Source organism: Pyrgilauda ruficollis, unplaced genomic scaffold, assembly GCF_017590135.1.
Source record: "Pyrgilauda ruficollis isolate IOZ18807 unplaced genomic scaffold, ASM1759013v1 scaffold2, whole genome shotgun sequence".
NCBI lineage: Eukaryota > Metazoa > Chordata > Aves > Passeriformes > Passeridae > Pyrgilauda > Pyrgilauda ruficollis.
Genome location: NW_024519206.1, coordinates 3,308,092 through 3,320,969, shown reverse-complemented (window position 1 = coordinate 3,320,969; position 12,878 = coordinate 3,308,092). Strand labels below are relative to the sequence as shown.

Here is a 12,878-nt window from a genome sequence, read left to right as displayed (position 1 = left end):
TTTGGGTCAAGCTGGACCCAGCAGATATCAGGGGCTAAGTTTAAAATTATTGCAAGAGCACTTTACAAAGAGGGTGCCCATATTTCCATCAACAACTGCGTGGGTCTCCAAATATATGCAGAGTATCCCTATGGTCATAGAATGGGTAACTTCTTTTGTCCACAATGCATGTGGTTTAAGAACATCTCTTTTTATACAACCTCTCAAAACCACGAATCTAGAATCTAAAAAACTTAGAATCTCACTGTTATCCATTGAGAAGTCATTAAGGGAGCTCTGGGAAAGGGGCTGCCAATGGGAATGGGAAAGGATCATTCATTCTTTGCACCCATCTGTGCTTTAAATATTCTAATAGGCCATGGAATGCAGTGGAAATGTTTCAAACATGTCTATATCTCTACTAAGAAGCCAAAAGGCAAAAAGCAATTTATTTCACAGAGGACACCACACAATCCAGAAAACAATTTTCTGTCATTTTAGGTCATGACTGTGCTCAAACTTGTGGTGTAGAGGTCTCTCTTCCAGGTGGAGTCAGCCAATCTGATGCGGCTTTGAAAATACAAAAGCATGATCAGGAATTATATGACAGTATGAAATTTCAAGACATCTCACAGAATCACAGAATCAGGTACTGAGTTGGAAGGGACCCACAAGGATCATTGAGTCCAACTCCTGTCCCTTCTTTGGACCATTTCAAAGAGTCACAACAAGAGCCTGAGGGCATTGTCCAAACACTTCTTGAACTCTGTGAGTCTTGCTGTTGTGACCACTTCCCTGGGGAGCCTGTTCCAGTGCCCAAACACCCTCTTGGGCAAGAACATTTTTCTAATATCCAGCTTAAATCTGCCTGACACTTCAGGCCATTCCCTTGGGTCCTGTCACTGTGGATGACCACAGAAAAGAGATCCTTCCTCTGTGCCTCCTTTGTGCATCCCATGAATTTAATAAATGATTATCTTATTGTCAGGTACTCCCACGCCTCACATGATCAAGTCCATCCAGTGTGTGGGAATAGAGTATAATAATAGAGGGAAGAAATGCTAAAAAGCAACAAATACTAAGGTTTGCTTACTCTTGGTCTTTCTAACTTCAACAACAAAAGCAATTAAAGTGCATCAATCAGGTCTTTTTTCTGTGATAGTGATTTTCTCTAGTGTTTTTAACAGCTTGCAAATTCCTATGACTATAATCAGCCTGATCTCCCTGTGATCCCTGTCAGATACCACAATGGCTATAATCTGGCACCTGCTTGGTACAAAGCTTGGAAGTGTGCCTGGGTGCCCACAGAATAAAAATTAAGTGTGTTCACTGCAGAGGGAGAGGATCAGAGGGAATTTAGGAACACTGGTGACAGCCTTTATTCTTCTCTCTCAGCAAGAGAGTCCTGGCTACAACAGGTCAGAAAACACTGCTATTGTTCTGCCTTAAACCTCCCATTTCCAGATGCAGAATTTCAGAAGGAGCCAGTGTGGGGATGTGCTTCCAATAATATCAGCTACCTCCATCTGTCTCTTTTGGACTGCCCAGCTCGCACCATTGTCAGACTGTTCAGAAAGCAACAAATATTTCTTGACCTGACCAGCTGGCAAATCTTCTTCCTCATGCCTGACTTAGAGATGCATCACCTAGAAAAGCAGTGGGTTTAAATAACCTATTCTTTTTCATCTTTCCAAATTCACCTTTTTTGCAGTGCAGAATCCACTGAATCCTGTTGACCAGGACGTGTCTCAAGCTGATTTTTCTATAGAAAACCTGTCTCAGATGCTGATTATTCTCTCCAGTAAATTACTATAGTATCTCTGATAGAGACATCTCTGCAGCTGTATGGAAATGTCTCATTGGCTTAGTGAATTACAGGGACCTATATTGTAACTTCGTTCACATAAGAAAACATTTATTCATGGTCTGTGTTCACATTGAAATTCCTTATTGGAATAGGAAACTGTTAAATAGCAATCCTCATTGCTGTCTGGTTAAATATAAACAGACCCATGAACTGGATTCTTGTACACAGTGTACAAGCTTTAATTACTGAAAACTGAGAGGAAAGGCAAGTGATTTGTAACACTAAACAATCTGCATGTTTTTTTCAAATGCTGTTTTTGCCACTGTGTGAAACACAGAGACACTTGAACAGTTTGGCTGCTCTGTTTTGTCTGGGAAGAGCCTAGTGTGCTGAGGGCTGTCTTGCAAAGAGATAACAATAATGATTGGGACTGACAGCTTCACAGTCAGAGATGCAATGAGAAGTCAGGAGTTACTGGCTCCCAGTGGTGGGCCTGGCTTACCTCTCTTTTCACAGAGCCCAGAATTGCCAGAATCTAAGACAAGTGGAACAGCTCAGATGGGTTGCATCAAACTAAAAAAGGGAAGAAAATTAGGATTTTCCTGTAGGTCAGATCACACACTTGTGCTTGCTGTGGGATACTTGCTGTGTGAACTGCCACTGCTCTGCATTTCATCCTCCTGGACTGGAGAAAGTAGCTTGGTCAGAAATAAAGGAAACCAGTGCTAGCAGGTCCAAGAGCACAGGAACTGCAAAGCAGGGGGCCTGGCAGGTCTGTAACAGCACAGGCAGCACATCTTTATCTTGGAAACACCTTTTGGTTAATGTGGAATTCCTCTCACTGCACCTAGCTACCAAAAATGAGGTGAATAGTACATGCTAGCAGGCTAGGTTCATTTTATAGTCAATGACAAGAAGGGTGTTATGCTGCCCAGATCATGTCCAACATCATTCTGAGAGATATCAGGGATGGGTACAAGTACAGCTATGCAGGTTTTGGGGGAAAGTTTTTTTTTTACCTGCCTTTCTTGACAGCAGGATATTAATTTATCATTGGCCACAGTGAGAGCAGAAACAGAGTGAGTATGTGCTCAAAGCTAACCAGTACCAGCATACAGAAATTTCAGGGCTGCATGTTTCTATCTTGTTCACCTGCTGGTTGATATGGTTGATAAAGGAAAAAATTCTTACAATTAAAAAGGATCATTATGACAAAGCTTTATGGGAATCAGACAGGTAGTGAAGAGTGAACTAACATCAAATTGAGAGTCAGTGCAAAGGAAAACACAGAAACTACTGAAAGCCTGTCTGTAGTAATAAACCAGGGTGGTTTGTCTGTTTCATTCTGGAAAATCATTTCTGTGACTTATTTTTTGACAGTATCCTTTCTTTTACTCCCAAAATGACAGCTGAAGAAAGTCATAGTGAAACAATATCAAAGATTTCTCAGATTTAATCAAACGCTATCTAGCAGGCAGTGGTATAAGTACTGAAGGAAGCAGCAGCATTGTTTAAGCTAGGCTGAACAAAGCAGTGTGCGTCCTGGGAGCGTTTGGAGCAGGGGCTTTTCCAGCTCTGCCTCCCCTGTGCAAACTGCAGCCTGCAATCTCTCAGTGTAGGGAAAGAGAGCAGCTCCGAGGAGAGCCAGTCAATGCCAGCCCAGCTTGCAGGCTGGCCAGCAAATGGACACACACACAGGGCTGTGTCAGGATTGTGCCTGGATCTCTGGCACCCCACAGAGGCATATGGATCCGGGAAGGGAGATGCCAGTGCCTGCTCTGTGCTGGCTCAGTAGATGATTCCTTCTGGTTCCAGCAGCAAGTACTTCTTCATGGACAGAGGGATGGAGAGCAAGGGGACTTCTCGATGACACTTTTCTGACAGTATCGCCCGAATAGCACATCTGCACAAGTGCATCAGTGACCGTGGGGAATTGCTGCACACGGTGAACAAAGAGTCATAGAAATCCTGGTGCCGCTGTAAAATAACCACAAGTGAGTTTTAGGGCAACCGGAATATTTGGAGTAAGGATTTTTGAATTAAAGGGATAACTATGTCAAAGCATGTCATTTGTCCCACAGTTTTGCCTTTTGACCACATATTTTCTTCTTTAATCTCTTACTTTTCATTTAAATTCTCCCTTGCATTTGCAGCTAACTCATCCTGTTCCATGAAATCTGACCCATGCAATAGAACCTAGAGGTACATAGTCCTACCCATGTAATATGGCCCTTTAAAAATATTTGCTGGCTTAAAAGAAATATAAATATCCATATTGAAAAATCTGAAGAAACACCAATCACAGCCAGAATCTTTTCACTGGCCGAGAACAGGGACAGCTGAGCTCCTTCTGTACCACTGACAGGGGGTGCACCAAAAGATAACATTGCAATTAAAATATCAAAAACATGTATTTTTTCAGTGAGTGATATGCTTTTGTCAAATGAGAGATATTAAGTGGGGAAGTCCCCATCCTCTGAGATGTTCTTCTCTTTCAAAAGTGTTCTTTCTAATGGTTCGGTGTGGGTTATTCAAATAATAAGCCTGGATTTTACTCAGTTGTAACTCATTGAGAGCTTACCTGCAAGACATCCTCAGGTATGGCTGCTTTCCACTTAGATGTTGATTTGATGTGTTCGTAGGAGTTGACGACTACCTCCACAGCTCTGGGGTGGGAATGACAGGCTTGCAGCACCTGCAGGCAGGATGCATGGAGAACATGAGGAGCGCCAGGAAGCCAGGGCTAGCCTGGGTGCTTGGCACTGCACAGCAGCAAACTGGGACAGACAGAGCCAAACAACAATGAGAGGATAAGGCTGGAGATGCAAAAGACGCAACCACTCTGTGCAAGCACAGCAAGAAGCCCCAGGCTCATCCCCAGTTTAAGACCATACAGAAATTCTGGCTTAGATCTCCACAGCAGTCTAGGTGGGGTGGGTTTTATCACCCGCATCTAGAGATAGTTTTTTCATAGCTGGGTTGAGTGACTCAACACCAGGCAAAGCCATGCACAAAAATTCTTCCTTCAGCACATGCAGCTCAGGAATAGAAAACAATCCCATTATATGAATCAAAAATGCAATGTTAGAGAAAAATTTAAAATGTGACCAGAAGAAGAGACAGTTCAGAAGTAAGGCTTTCAAGCCGCACAAGGACCCCAACACAAATCTTCTGCTCAGTCATTTTAGCTCAACAGGAAAAAACCCCAGTCTATTGTCACTCATATGCAGAGAATAACATTGCATTCACCCAATTTTTGTCTCATGCAGTCTCCAGGTTTCACAAAAAAACTGCAGAACATCCCTCTGGGATAAATATCCTACATTTTTATAGATAGGCAAATTATGGTTTGGAAGAGAGACCCACTTCATGCACAAAGATGCAGAAAGAGGAGACTTCAGACCCTGCTCTGAAATGCCCTCTAAGAGACTAAGCATTGTTCTGCTACAGGCAGAGACTGCTCATCATGGGCTCAAAAGGGCACAATTAAAATTTTGGCATTTTATTCAAAGCCTTCTGGTTGCTTGACTTGTTAAAACTTTACATATACAGTCAGGGAACTGCAAACTGTTGCTTAGGGTACTGGATGAGAGACAGTAAGTCCTGGCTTCAGCAAGATTACTTAGTTATCTGATATAACAACACTGTTAGCTACTTCTGTCAGTGTCTTGGGCTTTGCAGGTGTTTAAAAACTTTTCAGGAGGGATCCTGCAATACTTTTTTGGTTTTTTTGTCATCAGCTTTGAGCCCTTAATTATCACATTTCCTGGGAATAATCCAAAGCTTTATTGAGAAGCATTTCATTTTTAATAGATTTGAATAATTTTTAACTGTCAGCTGTGACAAACAGAATCAAGCGGTCTCATTCTAATCTTTGGTGAAGACCATGAAATATGCATTTTATATAACTCAGTGAAACTTGTGTGAAGCCAGGTTTGACAAAGGGATGTGGGTTCTCTGAAATGAGAAAGTGAATCTGCTCTGAAAAATTAGGCTTCAACCAGCATTTACAGTTTGGCATTTCAGATTGGTTAAGAGCAAAAATTAGATCTGTGTCTCGTTTCTGGTACAGGCAACTGTAATTTCACTTCAGTTAAATGACATCACTCTTACAATAGTTTTACAATGTTTTGGGCATTCTGGACCCAGACTGACAGGACTCCAGCAAATCCAGATAGTTTGGATACATCTCTCATCCCATTCCTGTTCAAGACACCACCCCTCTCCATACCCCTACTGTACAAAGACATCCTTAACCTTGTGGAATTGCAGAGGGTATATCCTAGCTGCTCCATGATTCAGCAGCAGCTGGTAGCAGATGTCTGGCTGAGCAGCTGGCCGCACAGATGTCACTTTTATGATATACTGTAAGGGTGCACAGCCATTGACATCCATGATGTTTGCTTCTGCTCCTGCCTCCAGCAGCATGTGCAGCAGGACGTGGTCACAGTTCCAGGCAGCTTTGTGGAGTGGTGATTTGAAATCCTCATCACGAGCATTCACTTCAGCTTTATAGTCTAGGAGCATCCGACAGATGAGGTGATGGTCCTGGCTGTATATCTGATCCTTATAGTGAAGGGCCCAGTAGGCTGCACAGGCCAGGGGAGTCTCCATGTAGGCATTGAGAGCATCCACCTGTGCTCCCTGTTCCACGTAAAAGGCCACGAGCTCTGGGACACCCAAACGTGCGACCACGTGCAGGGGAGTCTCCTCATCTTTGTTGTTTGTTCTTATGTTCACATTTGCTCCTGCCAAAGAAAGATGACCGGAAAGATGAAGGCAATGAAACACTTGTTTCTATCTCTGTATGGGCCCTTCTTCCCAAGGAAAAGGTCAGGGTGGGCAACTGTCATGAAAGACATGTGTAAATGGAAATAGCATGGATCGATCCTGCATTGGTTGTCTCCAGGGAAACTCTTAGAAACTTAAGGTTCTTGGATCCAGCTTCTATGTTGGCCCCAAGGAAGACCTTATCTGAACAGTCTATTTCAGAGCAGCATGCAAGTCCAAATTTCTGCCTAAGATGGTTTTTCCTATAAATTGAGAACTGGTGGAGGATGGAGATCATTACTCCTACTCCGAACAGCTCTGCTCTGTACCCTGAAAGCACTCCCCGCAGCACCTCGTTAACGCGAGCTTGGATGAAAGGACATTTTACGACAGATCCGTGGATGATATTAAAGAACCCATTGCCAGGGTCCCCGGCGGGGGTCCGGATCCCGTTTCCAAAGCGCGGCGGAGCGGCTCCGGCCGCGCGGTCCGTGCGGAGCTGGAGCAAGAGCACCATCTGCCGGGCTCGGAGCCGGGCGGGGTCACAGCCTGCCTCCGGGCTGGAAACACCAGCGATAATGCTCTTAAGCCGTGCTGAGTGTTAGTCGTGTTCGATGTCCCTGAGACGGCATCGGCAATCCAAGTTTGGAGGCGGCAACCAAACGCGGGATCAGCACTGCTTGCGCTGTCTCCCCAGCCAGAGGGGGATAAAGTGCCGTGAGCGGGAGGGATCCCAAGGGACACCGCCGAGTGGGGATGGCAGGTGAAAGATGCATCTTGGAAACCTTGGGGCACGGATATTAACTGACACCCTGGCTTCGGCTCTTGGGGGTGCTGCTCTGTGAATGTGCACACCTGACAGGGTTTGCTCCAGACCTTTCCCATTCTACTGGGAGTCTCAGCATTCAACTCATACGGAAATCAGAGTTTAAAGAGTGCTTTGGGGGGAAGGGTGGCTTTTAAAGTACTATTATGCTGTTGATGGGTGGGTGGAGAAAGCCTGCAGAATACATCCTTTCACTTGCATTCATCCTCTGCTGTGTTTCATAAGAGTACATTTGACTTTTAAGCTTTTCTATGCTAGCAAATTCAACTCCTGCTGTCAGGACTGTTTGCTTTGGGCAGGATACAACTGGCAGTATTTATTTTCCTTTCCACCAAACAAAATAATATGTATTTTTCCAGAAGAAGAAAAGCAATGTTGTTATTCATTTATGACTGCAGATTGCCTTCCCCACAAAGCATGGACTTTGCACTTGGGCTCTGCATCTCAGGAAAAGCTTTCAATAGCAACACATGTAACTAAACCAACCCAAAATCATTTGTATTGCCATGGCACAGTGTGATAAACAGGGGAGTTTCTCTGTAACTAAGGATTTGAACTGTGTTTCTTTTACTGTGTCCTGTGTCAGTACCCTTCTGGTCAGGAAATAGTGTGTGACAAATATATTTATGGAAGAATTACATCTATTCATAGCCTCATTTGTTGCAGATGACCAGAACCATAATGTATTTTACTTTGGGAAAACAAAAGTCTTATATAACACCTTTTTTTTTTTTTTTCCTTCAGGCATGTTTGGATGCATTCATGACAAATGAAAAGATGGCACAAAAAACTGCATCCAGTTTTTCAAGACCAGATCTCAAAAACCAAGCAGCTGGGAAAATTTTATTCAGGTCCAGAAAATTTGATAAAAGAAGATGAGGGGTGCCCTTTCACATGAAAATAGCTCAAAAGTAAACCTAGATGAAAAAGATGGAAAAAAAATCCCAAGAGATATGGAAACTCCCTGATTCAGAGGAGCTCTGCTGCTGATGGACTGATTGGGCAATGGACTGGAGACACTGAAATGGGAAGCAATGTTGGAGTAAGGACCTGTGGCCAGGGAAAGGGAAAGATGGATGAGGTGAGGAAACAGAATAGGAGAAACTTCCTCTGATTAAAGAGATGAGGACAAGGAGCCTGAGATGAAGACATGAGATGCTGTGGATAGAAGGGATAAATACACATCTACTTTGAGAAATTGCCTCCTAAGAGAAAGCCCAGACCATGCTCACCATCTTTGCCCATGGCATGAGAGATAGCACTCCAGAGCTTTTCCTTACCTCTCCAAAGCAGCTGCTGGGCACAAGGCATGGAGGTTCGTGTTGTACAGAAGTGCAAGGGCGCCTGCCCACTCATGGAAAAGCAGTTCAGCTTAGCTCCGTGGTTGCAAAGGATCTTGAGACACTCAACATTTGCCATTTCACAGGCTATGTGGATGGCAGCTTTTCCATTGGGCCGGCAGTTGATTGTAGCTTTGTGATTGAGGAGGACCAAAAGACTCTCCAGGTGTCCATACATGACAGCTATATGAAGCCCAGTTGCCCAGGATATTTTTAATTTGTAGCTGGGAAGCCAGTACCCTGTACAAAGTGAGAATGTGTTACCAGACTTGGCAAAGACTTTTCTTAGGACTATCCACCTATTGAGAATAATTGAAGGGGAAGAGAGGGTTGGAGTTTAAATGTAATTTACTGTAATTTCACCAGCACAGTGCACACAAAGTTCTCTCAAGCATAACTTCATTTCCATTAAGCACTGTTACTATGTGTGCTGAATAGCCTGCCTTTAGGAGAGATAATTCCCATGTTGACGTACTCTGAAAGAAGCTATTAGACTTTTTTGTGACTGGTATAGGTTAAACAAAACAATTAAAAAATGCTTAAAGGGTTTGAAATGCCAACAGCTAAAAAACATGGGGGAAGTGGGATCTCCAACCTGCCAATAGATGAACAAAGGTGATATTGGAATAAGATGACAGCATTTACTTAGTTCAATGACTCAACAGACAGCTCATCCTACTGTTTCTGTCTGGGAGATGGCAGGAACTTGCATGTCAGTGGCTGGATTCAGACCTCCAGGGATGCATTACAGATGGATGACCCCTGGCAATATACCCCACCTACTGCCCTGAGGAGCACAGAGTGAGGAGATTGGAAGCTGATGTAAATTAGGCTGAGGAGCCAAATAGAAGCAGTGACACTTTAGCACAAAATTTGGCTGCAAAATGTTTATATTTTTCTCTGAAAATGTCACAGTGATTTTTTCCTTTTTTATTTACAAACAGATGTAAGGCCAAATGACACATAAATACTTGTTCCCAAATTAGGACTATATGCTTAATGACTGCACAGAAGTGTTTGCTATATTACTATTACTATTTACTTTTTTTAAGAAAAATAAAGCATCACAATAATGTGCAGAAGGGCAAGAGAAGTCTAAAATTTTTTTTTTTTTTTTTTTTTTTTTTTAATATACAATACCTGCATCTTAGCTAGAATGTGACTATAAAATTCTCTGGGTTTGATTTATCTATTTCTCCTTGGACAACTGTCTGGCTGAAATCTGTTATCATATAAAAAACATAGAAAAAAATATTAGAGACGTACCATGAGGTCAAATTAATTCAAGTCTGCCATTTTAGTCTCTGGTAAAATTTTTTTTTTCAACACTAATGCAGTTTCTCAACACTAATGTCATATATATACAGTTTTTACAGTATTCACGAGGTACAAGCAGGGAGGAAACAAACTGCTGGTGGCAAGGAGAAATGGATTAAAATTTTTCTTCCCTCCTAGATAAATTACAAGTTGGGGGCAAGAAACTGCAGACCACGTCATCTACTCTAGGACCAAATTTTTGGGACTGCCAAAGCCAGTGCTCAAGGAACCCACACTGTAAAAGGCAAGAGCAGCAGCTCTGAGGCCCCGGAGTGCCTGAGCAGGGTGACAGCCTCCTCTGAGGACACTCAACCTGCTGACTGTGCAGGTTACACTGGCATCCTCCTCATCATATCCCCTCAAACCAGGCACAGAGAAAGTAGGCTATATGCCAAAGTCTCTGCATATAGCAGAGCAAGCTTCTTGAATCCCCTCCCTATCCAGCTGCACGTGCAGTGTACCCCCTTGTTGCCAGTGAACTGGGATACACTTCAGGCTTATCCCACATAGGGCTTGGTCTTCTATTTATGGCCAGATACAATCCATAAATTATACATTAACAGCAGGAAAATTATACTTAAAAGGCAAGTTATCACTTTTTATAGCCAAAATTTTCCTGCCTGAGTACACAATGTATTTCTGTTGCCTGTGCTGCTTGCAGGTGAGTTGTGCTCAGACATCCCCAGGGAGCATCTCCCATGTCCTCTGTCCAAACCTGCCAAGACCTCTGAGCTCAGAGGGACAGGGACAGACACTGAGCAGGAAGCAGATGTGGGCTCCATGGGAGACCTCATTCAGCTTACCTGTTTCTTTGGCTAGTAACATAAGGAAGCCATGGTGCAAGATCAGCATCTTTGAAAGCTCTCAGCCTCTTTGGAAGAGAGGAAGAAAAGTCACTCTGTCACCCATGACATCTCTTTTCCACTTCATCACTAAGGGCTATGGCAAAGATCAGAGTGTCAGAATGGTGGGGTGGTGAATTTTTCTCCCCTCTTCATCCTTGAGGAAATCCCCCTTTCATATCACAGTTATCTATCATTCAGAACAAAAGTAAAATTTACATAAGAGTTGATAGAAGTGCTTCCTGCCTTTCAGACAAAGTGAATACAATACTGTGATTTAGGCCATAAAGGTGCATTTCCTCTCTCTCTACTTTTTGGAAAACAAAGAGAATTCTTCAAAAGAGAATTCTTCAAAAGAGACTAGTTACTGATTGCAGTCAAATGATCTGTGATTAAAAATCTATTCATTAATCCTGTAGTCTCAAACCACAACCAGATTGCATTTTAGCCTTCTGAGGACAGAAGAAGATCTATTTTAAGATAAATCCAGCACAGTGTGGCTTAGTTCATGCACTGTCCCTAAGGGAAGTACATCCTGACTGTACTATCCTCACCCTTAAGAAATCAAAAGAGCAGGAACCAATCATTAAATAACACAGAAAAAGAGAAGACGTGAGATAGTCCCTTCTTTTTGCCACAGAAGAGAAAGTGCATTTGCTGTGCTGCTGCTGCTGCTGCTGGAGGTGTTTATCTCCACATATGATTAACTTCTGGCAGAGACTGACCATTACTGCTTTCTAAATACACAAGAAGAGTCTGTTAGCAAGTAGGTCATGAAGTATGTTGATTTTAGCACAGAGCAAACTTGGTTTATTGCTTTAAGTTGTAAGGTTTTGGAAGCTCTTTCAGTGTCTGGCTGGGAAATGGTTTGGGTTTTCTACACTCCAAAACAGCTGTTGTGTTGATTGTCCTGGTTATTTTTTTGTTTTGATAAACTACCACATCCTCACTTTCTGTCACTTGGAAAAATAAACCTTCTCCCATCCAGCAGCATCCAAGGTCCACAGGATTTCCTCAGTTCCCCTCAGCTAGGGAGAATCCACTTTACTTCAATTGAAGATGGAAGACAGGTGATATTTTATGTTTCTAAATAGTCTGTACATGTGAATGGGTTCATGCAAGAAATGTATACACCCCATTTATACACCTGCAGGTGTCTATTCTGGTCTTTGCAACCGAGTTCTCTGAGAGGAAATGGCAAAGGACTCCTCTTTCTGGAGTCTCCTGCAGCTGCAGCACGGAGGCTCGGGCTGGGCTCTGGCCTGCCCTTCACCAAGCCCACACAGCTGATAAGCTCCCCTGCTACATGGCCCTGACCATGTGAGCCTGCTGAGACGGTCCTGCATGTGGATCAGCTCATGCTGCAGCTTCAGAGGAGATAAAAGGCCACAGTTCCTTGAAAATCACTCAAACCCCTCTACTTCCTGTCTGGTCAATGCTGCCACATTTACCTTGTTTGTAGGATGCCAGAATCAGGTTTTCATCTTCCACTTCAAACACTGTGTCCACATCTATTTTCTTTTGGCTCAAGAGCTCTTCCAGTGTTTCAAAGTCATTGGACTTCAGGGCTTCAAGAAAAGCTTTTTTCACCAACTTTGCAGCTGCAGCTCGACTAATTTTCCCCTCTGTGTTCTCTCCCTCTTTGTATGTCTCCTCCAAATCCATTTCCAGACGTATCTGTTTGTGCTGTGAAGAGGGGCACACTGAGGTGCATAGCACAGTTGCATGCTGAAGTTTCTGAAGACCAGAAGGTAATTTTATCACTCAGTCATGCTGATCTGCTTGTTCTATTTATATGAGGAGCATTTCGGGCATCGAAATGCCACTCTTACATGTCACCACACTCTTTTGATGAAAGCGAGGACAGACACACTAGCAATTAAAACAAAATAAGAGTTACCTCCATGGGCTTCTTACACATTAAGCTTTGTTAACCACCTGATTACCTTCTGGTGTTGTCCATACACTTATATTAAAAGAAGTAGTCCTGGGTGTTG

The 12,878-nt window shown here is 43.1% G+C and overlaps 1 protein-coding gene across 3 annotated transcripts; it reads right to left on the bottom strand.

Moving 5' to 3' along the window:
- Positions 1-3,221: 3,221 nt before the first annotated feature.
- ASB4 (ankyrin repeat and SOCS box containing 4) lies at positions 3,222-12,635 on the bottom strand. 3 transcript variants are annotated; one of them, XM_041466501.1, is made up of 6 exons: positions 12,333-12,468; positions 10,843-10,978; positions 8,663-8,962; positions 6,044-6,534; positions 4,368-4,481; positions 3,222-3,763 (listed from the first exon to the last, which is right to left on the bottom strand). In XM_041466501.1, the coding sequence occupies exons 2-6, from the start codon at positions 10,889-10,891 to the stop codon at positions 3,575-3,577; spliced, it is 1,143 nt and encodes a 380-aa protein (XP_041322435.1). In that variant the 5' UTR covers positions 10,892-10,978; positions 12,333-12,468; the 3' UTR covers positions 3,222-3,574. The 3 variants fall into 3 exon arrangements, with proteins under 3 accessions (XP_041322435.1, XP_041322436.1, XP_041322434.1); XM_041466502.1 differs by having other exon boundaries at positions 10,843-10,910; XM_041466500.1 differs by lacking the exon at positions 10,843-10,978 and having other exon boundaries at positions 12,333-12,635.
- Between the last annotated feature and the right edge of the window lie 243 nt (positions 12,636-12,878).

Coding starts and splice junctions, on each gene's coding strand:
- ASB4 (XM_041466500.1), bottom strand. CDS start 12,546: ATGGATTTGGAGGAGACATACAAAGAGGGAGAGAACACAGAGGGGAAA. Junction 8,963..12,332: donor TCTGGCATCCTACAAACAAG/GTAAATGTGGCA, acceptor CACTTTGTACAG/GGTACTGGCTTCCCAGCTAC. Junction 4,482..6,043: donor ACCCTCTGCAATTCCACAAG/GTTAAGGATGTC, acceptor TCCTGCCTGCAG/GTGCTGCAAGCCTGTCATTC.